The following is a 16,154-nucleotide window of genomic DNA, read 5'->3' as shown; positions in this document are numbered from 1 at the left end:
TGATTAAGTATATTCATTATTTTGGGAATCAGAGGCTTGGCTTTTGGAAATGCTGAGCATTCTCACAGCAAAAGTTCCTAGAAAGTCTGTATGAGCTATGCAATGCTAAACACTTAAAAAGATTTGGCCTGTAGGCATCCCAAATTAATATGTACTAAATCTCATAGTTACTTAATCTCTCCTCTGTAAAATGGGGTAATACAATATCTTCATTCTTCCTGTCAAAGAGATTGTTTATGAATCTTTTGCATGCTGTAGTAATGAACATTGCAGAAAAACACACAAGAAAAATATGATGCTGATTTTCAAGAGAGATAAATTACAGGAAGCCATGCGTGAAGTAATGGCAGTAAAACACCATTGAATGAAGTTTCAGATTGTGAGAAGGAAGGAGTTTGTGGGTATTAAATTAAGAACTGTATCATAAGGTCTACATAAAAGGGGCTGAAATATGACTTCATGACCAACGTTTTACTTCTGAACTCATGAGCACTTTATTTTGTGGCCTCCATATTCTTGTCATAAGATGTTGCAGGCATGTGGAATTACACAAAAAATGTGCACATTATTAATCTTTCAGATATATTATGTTGTCATACTAATTTATTCCTAATGTGTAGAGAATATTTAACATATTGAATAAGAGATGTACTGAGATCCATTTTCCCTCCTATCAATAGCACGAAAGACTTTGGACCTTCAAATTTTAGTAATGTATGTCTGTTCAGCATTGCACTTTCTTTATTTTTGTGTATATGTACTTCCCTAAAATCAATTTTTGCTAGATGGACAAGTGTTTCAATTCCTGGTAGTCTTTATTTACTCTAAATTACATATGCATACCATTACTACATTTTGAGTTAGAAAAGCTGAACTTTAATAAAAGATGAAAAAGAGAAAACTTTTGAAAAGCTATATTAAGTTTTAGAGAGTCAAAAGCTAAGATACATTACACATGAATAAAAATTACTGGAGAATATATTTATATTTATATCTATTTGTATATTCATATTTAGCTTGGTGCTTTGCAAAACACTTTTCCTAAAGTCTTGATTTAAATTATTATGAAAATAAAGATATTTCATAGACATGGAGTACCTCACTTGTTGATACTAGTTCCTTTGTCAAAGTTAGCTGAGGCTCTTCTCTCATGGTGGTTGGGTTATTTTTATTCTTTCATAGCTGCATAGCAGTGTTTTAAAAATTTTCTATTCATTTTATGTTTTCTCAGCTGTCGTGACTGGTTGTCTTGTACCATTCCCCTTGAGTGTATGTGTGTATTTATTATTTTAAATAATAACATTATATGTCCAGATAGGGGTCCCATTAACTTTCTATTTCACTAGAAATTTGCAAAAATTTGCATCCAAGGGTTTAGTTTCATAAGTGATATTTTTTGTTGTTATTGAGCAGCGGCTGAGGGTTTTTTCCTTTTCACCATATTGTGAATTTGTCACCACTTGGCATGACAGAGCAAGCAAACAGCAATGCTCAGCTTCACACTTCACATTTCTGAGAGGACTTTGTGTAGTGTATAATTAAAGCAAAAAGATAAGAAAACAGATGTAAGCACTTAGATTATGTGATTATAGGCAGAGGCATTTGACTGTCTCAAACTAAAGTTTTTGTAAAACGCATGTGAAACTCTTGATTGGAAATATCAAGGAAGAATGGCTTAAAATTTCCTTGCAGCCTTTCCTAACTAGTGGGTCCCCTATAACAGAATCAAATAAAGCTAATTTGGAAGATTCAGCTAAAATTAATATAAACTTATTGTTTTGTTGGTTTTGTTCTTGTTTCACTGAGCAGTATATTAATCAATCCTGGAAACCACGTCAAGATTCAAGAAGGTACCTTAGGATTCTTCATTGCAAGTGATGCCAAAGAAGTAAAAAGGTAATTAAAATGTTTTTGTCTTTGAATAGAAACAAACACATTAAATTTTAGTTTTTCTCTTTACATGTAAATCCTTCACCTAATTTTCATTATCATCTGTTTAAAAATTCGGAGGGGGATTGAGTTGTTACTGCTGAACCAGTGCATGTAGTTTTCCTAACTATTGTCCTAAGTACCAAGGAACTGAAATTTGCAGCAGATATGAAAAGAAATAAAGAGACTGGGTTCTTGAGTCCTCCTAGAAAATGTGAAATATTTTCATTTGTTTTCTCTATACTTATTGTGTCTGAGAGGAATTACTATGAGGGAGGAGGACAAGGATGACAGTTCTGTTAGTTTCTGATTTAGAGGAGTTCTTATCTACGCAGACTTTAGCAAATTCTTGATGTGAATTAGCTGCTGTGTTCATTCTGCAATTGCATTAGCAAAATAATACTTATGTTCTTGTCATTTTTCTTTAATGGAACTACAAACTCCACAGCCTCATAATCATAAATTAAACTACAAAAGTGCATTATATCCATTGCAGACAACTTCACAGGCTCAATATACCTGGGTGTGCTAGATTTGGGATGAATGAAAAGGAATTTTATGATATTGTGTTGAGGACCAAATGTGTGTAGTCTTGTTCATTAGGATTATAGTATGCTTGGAAGGAACAAAAGAACAATGTGATAAAATAATTTTTCAAAGACAAATACTCAGTGTCCCTATGATTAAAAAAAAAAAGAAAAAAAAGAACATTTGCAGCTGAGTGCTTCCTCATAATTTGTATCTTTGTTATGAGTCACGCCATCAGATTTCAGATTTTTACTGTTGTTCTCCATGAGTTTGGCATTTTAACTAAATCCTATACTTAAAATGATAAAGTATTCCAATGATACCCTTTATTAAGTTCCAAACTTTTAGGATTAAATATAGTGAAATAATACCTAACCATGCATACTTGCCATGCATACTTAAAGAAACTCAAAACACCAAAACGTTGAAATTGGAGAACTTGACTTCTATTTTTCTTGAAAGAACTGTGATAGATTTTGGCTAGGTGAAACATATAGAACAGGGCAGCAGTGCTCCTGTCCTGTCACATCTCCAGCACCATCTCTGGAGCGTCTGCATCCTGCACTGCCTCAGGGACTCTGCCTTGCAGCATTCTGTTCTTTTCCTCTCTGCTGCTTTTCTCCACTTGAACATCCAGAACTGTCTGCACATTGCTTTACTGAGCTGCTAGTTTTCTTTCATTTATAAGGCATTTTACACTCTGCAATGAACCTTTTCTCAGACTAAGTAAAATGACATAATTTAACTGCTAAGATTAGGGAGAAGTTAACTGTTATAAAGGTGTTTAGACAAATTTTTCACATCATTCATCTGCTATGTTTTATTTGATAGTGAACATGAAACAGGATTTCCAATTCTGTCTGACTTTTGGCAGAAGGCTGTGTTTAGAAATATTCTGCCTCCCTTGCCACGTTTCTTAGCTATTCTGTGCAAAGCAAATGGGTTATCAGATGTGTTTCTACTAACAAAGCCAATTATGAAAAGTGTTAATTTCACCCTTTGAGCTATGAATCAGATTCAGAAATATGTTCTAAAATTGAGGTCTTTTGGAGGGGAAAAATGATTTTTTAATAAAGCATAATTAAATATGTTTTATACCGGAAATGCAAATTAAATTATTCTGGCTTTGTTAATGAAGACATTTCAACCCCCTTAAGCTAAAGTTATTCATATTTATATGTCCCACAATGAGATATAGCCTACAATGTTGAATTACTCTTTCTGTTAGAATAATTTTTGCATTTTTAGAAGAATAGTTTCCCATAAGAAGCAATTATACCTACAAACAGTTATGCCTAGGTAAATAGCTTCACATAAAATGTTGACTGTTTAAATATAATACAAACTACCTGAATTGCATGTTCATTATTCCTTGTTCATTTACATGTTAACACGAGTGACAGAAATCCACATTCTTCAAATCCACTTAATTTACCCCAATTATCTAGAATAATTTTATTACAGCAATAACTTCAGGTATTTATTCTTTCCTTTGGACATAGGATTTAAGGTACCCTTTAGGACAATTGTGCTGCAGAGAACTTCAGAAACATGGTCTCTAGCAATGACCAATATCCAGTTCATGTTATGAAGTTTTTGTGATGGACTATTTGTGGTAGTTGGTTCTTGTTTAATAAAGGGGCTTCACAGCTGGACTGGAGAGAAAATTTAAAAATTTGAGGCAGTTTTCTCCTCCTGGCTTACATCTTGACATCGACTCATGGTTTGAAAAACACTTTCTTCGCATTTCCTTGGAAGTAGTTGATTTTCTTTTTGGTGGAATGTGAATATCTTGAAGACCAGAAACTTTCTACAGCAAAGTATACATGCTCAGATAAGATATTTTCCTTTTACATTTTGCATCTTGGAAATACTAAGGCAATTTCACAGCCTGAAAGAGTAATCTTCCTGTAAGTTTCTTAGAGAAATAAAGTGTGCTAGGTTTAGGACTTACATATTCCATTGGTAGCTTCATGTTATATTGATTTTAGAAATGTTAATAGCATTCAGTGAGGTCTCCCTGCAGTTTCAATTTGTATTTGAACCAATATGAAGCATTGATATGGTTCATCTCTTCTATGCTAGACCTGCTATCTTTCTTGTGGTGGATCACTTAACTACCAGTATAGTTCCACCTGCAGTGGCCATGCTGTAGTTAATCTAGAAGAAATAGTAGAAATCATCCTGGCTGCAGGGCCAAAGGCTGTGTTTAATCAGAGGCTGTGTATAAATATTGGTTCAGTTTTGTGGTTTTTTTATATTTTGGACTGTAGATAGTTTTGTTTCAGTGGCCTCCTAACTGTTGTAGCAATCTAACATTCTCATATTTTCAGCAAAATATATGGGTGTCATCTGAAAATTTGCTGAGGGTGCACTTGATGCCTCTGTCTGTGTCATTAATGAAGGTATTAAATAACACTGGTCCCAGTACAGATTCTTGAGGGACATCACTTGTTACTAGTGCCTGGTGGGACTCTGAGCCATTGATCACTACCCACTGGATATGGCCATTCAACCAATTCCTAATCCACCCATGGAATCCATCACTCCAGTTTGGAGACAAGGATGTTGCGGGGGACCATGTCAAAGGCTTTACAGAAGTCTGGATAAATGACATCTGTAGTATTTCCTTATCTGCTGATGTAGTCATTCCATCATAGCTGGTTGGTCAGACAGGATTTTGCCTTGGTGAAGTTGTGCTCCCTGTCTTGAATGACCTCCCTGTCCTCCATGTCCCTCAGCACAGCTTCTGGAAGGATTTTTTTACATGATGTTTCCAGGCACAGAGGTGAGGCTGACAAGCCAATAGTTCCCAGGGTCATTGTTTCTACCCCTGTTTAAGATCAACGTACAGTATTGATGATACAGTAATGATCAAATGTCCAAGCTGAAAAATTGGCACAGGGTGCTAGACAATCTTTTAAAAAAACACCCTGGTAGCTGATAAAAACAAAAAGTCTTTTTTTCTGATTAAGTTCATTAGATGCTCTTTTTTCTAAGATGAAAAACAAATAAACTAATACAGTGTGACATAATTATCATACATTCTTCCAATTACTTTTCAAATAAAAGTGTATTAAAGGAAATACTAATTTGGAGCCTTATGTTTGAAATTGATGATCTTGCAGCAAATATTTCCTACTTTAAATGTCCAAACCTTTGCAAAGATTAAAGTAAATTAGCTTTGGTACGTTTCCTTAATTGGTCACTGCAACAAGATGAAATATGGGACTAATTTCATTTATATGGATTAAGAAATGTGTCAGTTTTTCCATTCTGTCTCTCCAGGGCATATTTTTACTGCAAGGCCTGTCATGATGACATCACGGATCCCAAAAGGATAAAAAAATGTGGCTGCAAACGGCGTAAGTAATATTTCTATCCCTCCCTTCCTCTCCTTTTCATGAACTGTTCAGCCCTGAAGAATACCTGTACATGCATTTACATGTTTTACACAGCGATACAGAAAAGCTAAGAAATAAATGCACAGCAACATAGTAAGTGCTGTTTGGGTTTCTGAAGTCCATATGTTTTTGTTACATTTCACACCACTCACACCTGTGTCTTCATTAAAAAGTAAATTAAAGACCAATGCTAACAAAACCTGAAGAATTAAGTCAAGCTAAATTTAACTCTGGAGGTTTCTGAGTTAAGAATTAGCCAACAGTGAAGTTTTTCTCTCATTCATAACACGCAGATTCTGCAAGAGAAGAAACAAGGGAATTACATTTTATTATATAGCTATTGAAATATTTTTTTGTTGAAATAAATAAACAGTTTTACTGGAGGAAAGGGTTGTCTGGAGGAAATTAAATATGAGCCCCACTTACATATATCCTTTTAGCTGTAATGCTAATATTAAGTTTAATTAGGTTCTTAAACTGTTTGGACAGTTTTTAATGAAGAAATAATTGAGTGTTTGAGTAGAGATGAGACTGCATCTGAATTTCTACAAATGTGTAGTGATCAACGTTTTACCCATTTATACTTTGAAAGGACCTTTTTCAGGAGCTATCACAACCACACTTTGACCAAAGATGTGTTTGACCCATGCATATTTGTAATACCAATAGCAAAATTATTTAGGAGTCAATTTCTCATTGAATATATAAATATTTATGTGCATTCCATGGTATTCTACCATGAAAAAGATAATTCAGTTTAAAAGTATTGATTAGGTAAATTGAGAGATCTCAGAAGTGTTTGATCATGCCTATTTTACTATTACTTTTAAAAGGGTAAAAGCTCTCTTATTTATAGCTTCAGTCTGCGTTATCAGTGCACTGTTATAGAGGATGGAGGAAAGCCTAAGCTGAACATTCTCTGCCTTTTGGAATACCTGAAATGGATGAAGTCTTGAAGATCATTTTCCAAAGAAAAAAAATGATCACTGGAGATTTTTTAAAAAACTCCTCTCCTCCAAAACACCAAGAGTGTGGAACAATAGTATGATAGGGAGAAAGCAGCTGGAACTGACAGAAAATGGTATTTATCTTCCCAGTAGCCACAAGGAGAGCAAAGCACATGGAAAGCATGCCTGATGTGGAAGGAATGTATGCATTGCCTAACATATTGGAAAAAAATTGTTCAAGAACAGTTTATCCATGTGAGAATGTGACCTTTGAACTGCTGCCAAAGCCAATGAGTCTGCTGAGTAAGTTCTGGTAAAGCCAGTTGCAGATGCCTCAGGGTGCCTGTGACTCTCATGAAATCTTTTTTCAAAATTACTCAACAGTTAAAGAGAAATATGTTACCTGCTTAATTTTATCTGGTTCTGTCAGGAAAAAAAATCCCTATTTTATTTATATTTTCTTCTATACTCCTCCTTCACATGGTGTATGCTTTTTAAACATGTCCTGCTTAAAAATTTAATAAATCCCAAAGATCTCTCAGTTTAACATGAGACCTACACTTTTCATTGTCATCTGCTAGAAGATAGGAATCAGGAACTCACATTATAAAGGTTAAGAGCCCTTTATTGTTATATGTTAATGAGAATCAAGGTAACCTTCTCAGTATTTTGAAGCCTGGGAGGAAAAAGGGTAGGACCCAGCCAGTACAATGGATATTAGCAGCAGTAAGGCCTTGGAGAGGCAAGAGTAACAATTTCTGTAAGTAGCAGTTGGAAGGGTTACAAATGGCATGGTCACACATATCAGTCCAATAAATGAAAGTTTGTTGGGCAGATGAACAAACAGACTGAGTTAGTGAGGCAGAAGGAAGAGGTGGCTCTCAGAGCTGTTGCAGTGAGCACTGAACACTAAGGAGGGAATTCTCTGAGTCAGGTGAAGAGTAATGGTCAGTGAGAATAACATCTTAAATTTCCCTTTCATCATCTCCCCTCTCCTCAGTCTGCCCTCTCTCCTGTTTCTTAGACACACAAGGGGTCACAGATACCACGGTAGCAGGCAGCCTGTAGGAGAGCTGAGAAGAGCTTTCAATGAGGAGCATGCTCACAAGTATTAGAAATAAAGCAATTGCTTTTCTTTTAAAGAGCTGTCAGAAGAAAAAATGAAATGAAAAATTTCAATAGTAATTAGTGATTTTTGTTTCTCAAATTTTGTTGACAATTTTGAAATCCCTTTTATGGGACCTGCTTTTGGTGTTTGGGTTTGTTTTTCAGGTAAGTCTTTAGTGCAGAATTTTATTCACATAAAATGTTTTAGCTTTCAAATCACTAATCACTTTTGAAAAAACTTAGATATGTTATCCGTCTGCAAATGATGCAAATCATTGGTCTTATAAATGCAATTCTAACCAAAGCAAAGCATAAATTGAGAAAACTTTCTCCCTTTTGAGTTAGAAAACTGTCAACTACGATGTCAACATGTAATACATCACTATGCCAATTTGATTTTTGACACTGCATGCACATGCATCTGTATAGTTCTATATGACAAATACATGCTTTAATGAGTGAGTAGCATAGTAATTAAAGGCAGCTAAATGTGGAAAATATGTAAGATGAAAGGAAAGGTTGTATATAAAAATATTGACACATTCAGGTGAATTAGATGTGAAAGAAATGGAAAACTTAATTATGGTGGTTCTAATTAATGCAGTTTCCCATAATACTTAACTCACATTCTTTAATAATGCATCTGAGGTTGCACTTCAGTTTAGATACTTTCTGAATATTAGCTTGGGGTATTGTTGGGTCTAAACGTGAGTCTGACCTACATAGCCATTTGTCCAAACTCGTTAGGCCTTATATTAATAATTCAGGGCAGATCACTACATTTCTACAAGGCCAAGGATAATTCATGTAATCCTGCTTTCCTTTTGCAGTTTCTTTGCCATCCCTTTCTCCTTACCCATCCCACTCTGAATAACACATAAGTGCTAATGGCATATTGTCCAAAGAAATACTTGTGTGGAAATTTTATTTGCAGATTGTTAATTTTTTTTAATGTTTTCAATCTCTTTCCTATTCCACTTACCTGTAGTTTTTGCAGCAAGAGGCCAAATATATGTATATATTTGTATAAAACGCTGCCACGTTGGGATGAAATCTCTAAACTGGATGACCGGTTCCTCTGTTTCTTTCATTTTGTGCAACAGCTATGGTCTAATTCTCTATGTATTTTTTCCAGTGACAGTGCTTGCTGTGAACGGTGGGGGTTGAACCCCAGAGGGGACAAATCATGTGTACATTGATGTGTTTGAAGGAATTTCTTGTAATCTATGACAATTGACGTACTTTTGATTTATTTTTCCTCTTGCTGCCTTGGAACACGGCCCCTACTATATTTTAACTGCACACTGATAGTGATCTATTGTGAGTAAAAATGGGTTCCCTGTAGCCCAGAGTGCGGTCCAACCTGTCTTTCTCTAGCAGAGAGTATTTTTGTTCAGTATTTTGGTTCTTTTCTTTATTTATGTTGCATGTAGCAGTGACGTCATACCCACAAGTTTCTCATTGTTCCCACCAATGGAGATTAGGGTGACGTTGAAGAAAATACAGCAGTTTTCCCTTCTTCCACCTATTTGCCCCTTTTTTTCCATAAGCTTATTTTTTATCCATAAGTGAAAATTAGATCTTGGCAATAGTATTGCCTTGAAATTATTCTAGGGATATCTCATGAATTTTTAGGGATATTGGTTAGGCTGGGGTAATTGCTACTATAGCACTCTTTGCCTGGTTAAATACAATTTATTTCTCAGGTCCCTGTTTAGGTTTTCAGTACTTTGTCCTTTCCATTGCACAGCTGACACAAAGAGTAGCACAGCAGTCTTTTACTGTCCTTATCTAACTTTTTTCTCCCCAATGATAGAAAAAAGTGTTATGGGAGAAAGCCAGACAGTGAATTTAAAGTGTGGTTTTTAATGTTTAACCCAGAGATACCTTCAACAGGAAACAAGCTGCAGTGATTATTTTCCTGAGCTTGCTTGTTTTGACACTAATTACATAAGTAGACACACACTGACTTTCCAGGGCCTTAGCTGTAAAGTTTTACAGTATTATTATATCTAGAATATGAGCTTTATGGACCACTTCATGTCAATCTAGGTCATACCACTTGAAAGTGTGCAGTCTCTATGAAGGCTCTCATCAGCCGCTTTGTGTGTACACTCATGGTAAATACAGCATTTGGGACATGGAAAGAATTTGTTGCTTAAAAATACAAGTGCTGCAAAGAAATGCACTGGTTAGAGGGCAGTGTTGGGATTATATGGGCTTGTTCTTTCAAAGAGCAAGGGAGATTGAGTAGCTGCAGTGCAGCATTGCTGTGCCAGATTGAGGCTGTAACTTTACTGTGTAGCTGCAGCTATTCTAAGTAAAGGAGGCCTCAACATGCAACTTCAACATTTTACCAGATATTCTGAATTTATTGTGTGGAACACCTCAGGTCTTAATCAGGATTGAGATATTTTCCCCCTCTCAGCTATACACACTGTAGGATCTTGCAAAGAATGAAGGAATAATTTATGCTTTTGCGAAAGTTCTGGCCTCCTTGAAATTATGGTGGCCTACATTATCATTATCATTATTTGCTATTTATTTTATTGTGGAGCCTGCAAACTACACTGAAGTATTGAGATCCTGTTGTGGAAGAAAATATTCAAGGATAGAACAGAAATTTCTTCAAACATCCATTTTTAGCCAATAGAATGACACAGCAGAAAGATGAAGCAGCAGGCGAAAGCAGATTGTGATACTGGTCAGCATGATAAGAATCGGCAGTAAAACAAATAAATTCTATAGATGAAATGGTGAATCCTATTGACTTTGAGGCAAAATACTAGAAGTAATCTGGATTTATCTGAAGCAATGTGTTTATTTAAAATCTGTTCTTATGTTGAGACCTTTCTGAACTGAAGAAATTAATTTAAATGGTAATAAATAAGTAAAGGAGTTCTTCATGCTGTGAAAGAACTAGAAAAGAAAAGGTCATGTAGTTTTGCTTTGGTTTTTTCCATTTCCCCAATAGCTTAATTTTGTTTAGAAATGTAGTTTGCTTTGAGAGTACACTGGCTGAGAGTCTTCTGTAAGGTAATGAAGGAAAGGTCATGATCAGATTTGAAAATTAAAATGAATTGGTCTATAAATGTGCTATTACATCAAAACCTGAATCATTCTTATATCTACTAAAATAGGGCAAGATGTCCACTCAGATCTTCTGCTGTTTTTTCAGTTTTTACATAGAACAGCATTTTGTGAATTGGAGCAAACAAGTAGCCAGTTGTCATTGATGGCAAAAATTGCAAGAGAGTGAGCAAGCTCACTTGCTAGTCTTGAAGTTGTCTTGTAAAAATTAAATAATGGAGAGATAGATTTTCCTGTTGTGTTAAGGTGAATAAATTCTCACCAACACTTTAAGGTACGCTGCTGTATTTTTCAGGAAACTGAAACTGTGCTGGGGGAAGTCCTGTCTGCGTGTCAGTCTCATGATGCTAACCAGCATTGCTGGCAGGCGATCACTCCAGCCTGGTCGCCTTTAATGCTGATGAGTTTTCACTCACAGTTTGGATCATGAGAACTTGTCGAATTGAAATAACACTGTGCATTTCAATTCTGAAGTGTCTTGGGACCTTTTTATACCTTTTTGTGCCATTGGGTGGTCAGGAAGGCTCCCGTTCCTGCTCCCGAGCAGCTGCTGCCTGAGAGAGATCCACTAGATGTCCTCGGAGCTCCACCCTGGCTGCGCTGAGCCCCGGGAAAAGCGCCGGGAGCAGCGCCAGGATATGGGGCACAGCCCGGGATTTACGAAAAATCAGGAAAAAAAAAGAAGGAATACTTTGTTCTGCTTTCTTTAAAGAAAGAAAAAAAAAATAAAAGAAAAAGATAAAGGAGCTGTTCCTTGACATTTTAGGTAGAGAATAATCTGCAGTTTCCTTTGCTTATTTTTGCAGCTGGAAATATTTCCCATTACCGTTTGTGACCTCTAAGTAACACTTCAGATCCAGACAATCTACACATTTTAAGTGTACTTTTTGACTTTTTGAGATCAGAAGTAAGGTCTTGTGAGAAGCTTAGACATCTGGGGAGCTATTCTTTCTTTTATAGAAAGGAAGGCTACTACCTTCTGAGAAAAATTGCATCTGGAAGTTTCTAGAAGTATTTATTTACTTTCTAAGCAATTGAAAGAAACTTTGCTCTCCTTTTGCTCTTAATGAGTAGTTCATATGTGCCTTGTTTTGTAAATTATTTAAGCAGTCTTAACTTAATGCCCATAAAAACTTCCCCTGATATTTTTACTGATTAGTTTTACAAATGTTGTATGATTGTCATCATATAAAGTACAAGGATCTGTCTTCTCTTTTTCTTTCCTATTTATTATACAATTGAAAATAGGAAAGTAGTTTCCTTTATGTCCCAACTTTTGTTTTCACCAGTATCAAATTACAATTCTATTCAACATTTATAACACATCTAGGAATAGAAATAAGTTGATTCTTATGCAGGTCCTACAGGTGTCAAATAAATTTAACACACACACACACACACACACAGAAGCTGTTCTTAAGGTCCCCCTGTCTCTCTGATGATTCCCATTTTCTGTCAGTGTTTATGGAAGTTTTATAGAAAATGGTATGTGTGTGGCTGAACCATTTAAAATCATTTCTGTGCTGTCTTTGATCTTGTCACTAGTCATCCCTACTAATAATGCGTGTTTTGTTTTATTTGAAATAAGTATTGTATTTGGTGTGAATGTAACTGACTGTATAAAAGGAATGAAGAGTAACAGCATGTTTTCTTTCCAAAAGTTATTGCTCTGATATGCAGTTGCTTATATACTTGTTAAAATCCTTGTGGCAAGTCCTTTCTGCTGCTTATATTTCCAGGTCCAGGCCTGTTGCCTGCATGTTAATGATGTGAAATATTCAAATGATGCATGATCTCCAGAACAACTGACAATAATAGTTAAAAACAGTCCCTGAAGGGTATTGCTTTTGAGAAACACCATCATGTCCTTCCCCTGTTGAAGAGAAGGCCTTAAATTTCCAACTTTATTGGTTTAAGTCTGATGAAAATGGTACAAAAAGTTTTCCTTCCTAGCCTTCTTTGCCCTTAAAGATGATTTCTTTTTAATTTCCATAAATTTGTCCTATCCTGTTATTGACTAATGACAAGATATGGCCAGAAGTAAATGAAAACCAGGGACTGTTACTAACCAATGATGTAGCAGTTGGGAATTTCTGAGCAGTGTGTTTTGCTACAGCATTTGATCAGAAAAAGTCCTTCAAAACAGCTATAATTACAGCAAAATGGGCCTGTTTTTTTAACCTCACCTACCGTCAGTGTGTCGCACAAATACCCTTTATTTTTCTTTAATTTCCTTAAAAAATAAGAAAGGCATACTGGAAAGACTGTTACACTTTTGGTAACTTATTTCACTTTTCTTTTGCTGTCCAACTTTTCAACTTTAAAGAATGTGTTGGGAAGAGTTAGAGGGAAAACATGGGAAAATGCTGTTTTGAATTTTCTGTGTAGTTTGAATGTGTATGCATTAAAAGCTGCAGTGGAAACCTTCTTACTAAAAGCCAAGCTCTGAGGAATGATGTACTATGCAATGAACAAGCCTGACGCTGCATGATGAATTTCTGAACAGCTGTAAGATAACTCTACTAGGATGCTAAAAGAACATGGCATTAGTCATGTGAGCAAAGTTTTAGAGGAATGGGGTCGCTGCTGAAGAGATCACTCATTCATCTCCCTCAATGCCTGTTTTCCACAATCATAATGTTACCCTTGCTTGACAAGTATACTGTATGGCAAGCCATGAAGGCCTTAGAACAGGACTTGACCCATCTGAGTGATTTCAATCCCTCTTTCCTGGTGACTGTGGGATTAAGAAACGGGAAAAAAAAATTCTTTTAAATTTAATGTCATTACCATAATGCAAAAAAAACCATCCTAAACTGAAGGTACAGGCCAGAGAAACATTACCTTTTTTCTGCATTTGCTTTTAAGGTTTTGTTTTTGCCTGTCAGTGTTGTTTTGTTTTTAGTATAAATGAGTCAGTTCAATCTAAACCATTACCAAAAGTTGGTTCAGTGCAGCATGTGAAACAATCTAAATGGCCTTTGGATTCCTTGAGACCTAGACATAACTGATTCAGATAACATACAAAATTCCAGGATGGTAATTATACATGCATTTATAAAATAGGATGCTCTATATTTCTAGAAATGCATAACAAGGACATTCAGATGACTGAAAGATAGATGTTCTGTCTGACCTGGCACTTGTTTTGGAACTAACACTTAATTCTACATTCAGTTATTTTGTTCCTGATTGAATTTTGAATCCAGAGCAGAAACCATGCCAGTGATTGGCTCAGCATGTTTCAGTGGACCGATGCTCTGTGTGCTTTTGGTGATGCCTTATTTGTGAACTGAACCTAATGTCGAGCATATTTACCATTTTTAGTTTTGTCTCTTATATGGGCAAATTTTGGTATTCTGTCAAGAGTTAATTTGAATTCCTGAGGATAAAATATAAGCAAAATTATTTTTTGGAAAATTTTATTAATATCATATAACTCTTTATTAATGTATATTTAAATGCAGTAAAGGTGTTCCTTGGCACAGTTTAATACAGAAAAATTATTATAATACATTTAAGAATAAATAGATTTATATATATATGTGTGTGTATGCATAATGCATATGTGTGTATGAGTGTGTGTATGTAAGAATATATTTGTATGTGTGTTTCTGTGTGTGTATACATACATACATATATTTATATATGCAGAAATCTCTGATTTTTACAGGAAACAGGATAGGCCAAAATACCTAATGGACTAGCAACTTTTGTTTTCATTTTAATCCAGTGGTATTAATTGTGCCAAGGGAAAAGCATATTCTTATTATTCTGTGCTTTTACTGTGTTCTATTTTGATCCAAACACTTGACTGTAAACAGTAATTTTTCCTCATGACTGCGGTCACCCTCTTAAGACTGAACAGAAATAAAGAGCAATTAATCTTTTGCCCTATTTTTAATGTACAGCCAAAGTGTTATCAATAATGTCATTGCATTTTTTTTTCCTGGGTCAAGACTGTTAACATTAACTAAGGCCTGTATTAAATCCCTTAAATTACCTTCCAGCTGCCTTGTTATATATATAACCTTGCCATTAACCTGCTGCTCTTCCTCTCCTCCCATCCAACACATGGTTATAGCCAAGATGTCCATCTACAAGAGAATGAGACTGGCATGTTGTTTTGATTGCGGACGCTCTGAGCGTGACTGCTCTTGCATGTCAGGCAGTGTACATAGTAACATGGACACCCTTGAGAGAGCCTTCCCACTTTCTTCTGTCTCTGTTAATGATTGCTCCACCAGTTTACGTGCCTGTAAGTTTTAACACCAACACATGCTGTTCCATGTTTGTGGTGTCTGTGGTATCATCCCTGTCTTGTGTCGTGCATTGTAGTTCTGTGAGTTTTTATTGGGCTGATGCTTTTTCAAAAAATCAACCCCAAATTTGATCACAGCTCTGTATTTATATTTCTGGTTTTATTTTTAATTCAAAAAAATTTAAATCATTATTTTGCTTTATGTGCTCTTTTTGAAGCATCCTCTTGCAATAGCCTTTAGGACCTTAGTCGTGCAGTATGGTGACATCTTTTCTATTTAATTCATGCAATACAAATTGTCATTAATTAAGCAATAAGTGCTTTGGTGGAGGACCAGATCTGTTTCTAAATCTGTGACTGGTGCCAAGTGGGTAGCTTTAATAATACTGGCACTAGAGCACCATACAATGGGCAGTGAATAAATATACAGTATACAATGTAGTAGCTGGAGTTCTATTCTATGCTGCTACTTTTGCATTTAGTTTTGTTTGTAACTCTTCATTCTCAGTAAAGCAAGATCTTCCATCTAGTACTAAAGCCACTGAAATGGTACTTTTTGTAAAATCGGTTGTACTTTTTGTAGCGCCTTTTTAGAAAAAACTAGGCTGGTGCAAATCCCTGGTACAAATGTTTAGAAATTAAATTTCGAGTCTGTTCCATAGGACAGTAACATTCTGGAATGTGCCCTGAAAGCTCTTTTGAAAGATCAGAGTTGAGAGGGAAAGGACAGAGAACCTAGAACAATTCTGCATGGCCATTAATTCTTCGGACAAGCTGTAGGGATTCCAAAGCTTGGATTATCAGTGGGATGTCATCAGCTGAGGAAGATTGTTAAATGGTTTTTTGTGTGTTTGTTTGTTTCATTTTCTTGTCCTCTTTAGTCATTCT

The 16,154-nt window shown here is 35.6% G+C and overlaps 1 protein-coding gene across 14 annotated transcripts in view; it reads left to right on the top strand.

Moving 5' to 3' along the window:
* Positions 1 to 16,154, top strand: part of KCNMA1 (potassium calcium-activated channel subfamily M alpha 1) — a 410,464-nt gene that overhangs the window by 296,314 nt on the left and 97,996 nt on the right. For 8 of the 14 annotated variants that reach the window (XM_031062129.1, XM_031062126.1, XM_031062145.1 and 5 more), the window contains 3 exons: positions 1,810 to 1,896; positions 5,746 to 5,822; positions 15,090 to 15,263. In XM_031062129.1, coding sequence (XP_030917989.1) covers positions 1,810 to 1,896; positions 5,746 to 5,822; positions 15,090 to 15,263 — 338 coding nt within the window. The remainder of the gene's footprint in view (positions 1 to 1,809; positions 1,897 to 5,745; positions 5,823 to 15,089; positions 15,264 to 16,154) is intronic. The other 6 variants (XM_031062173.1, XM_031062158.1, XM_005417262.1 and 3 more) reach the window with 1 other exon arrangement.

The sequence above is a fragment of the Geospiza fortis genome, unplaced genomic scaffold, assembly GCF_000277835.1.
Source record: "Geospiza fortis unplaced genomic scaffold, GeoFor_1.0 scaffold130, whole genome shotgun sequence".
Lineage (NCBI taxonomy): Eukaryota > Metazoa > Chordata > Aves > Passeriformes > Thraupidae > Geospiza > Geospiza fortis.
This window is presented reverse-complemented; position numbering and strand designations above follow the sequence as displayed.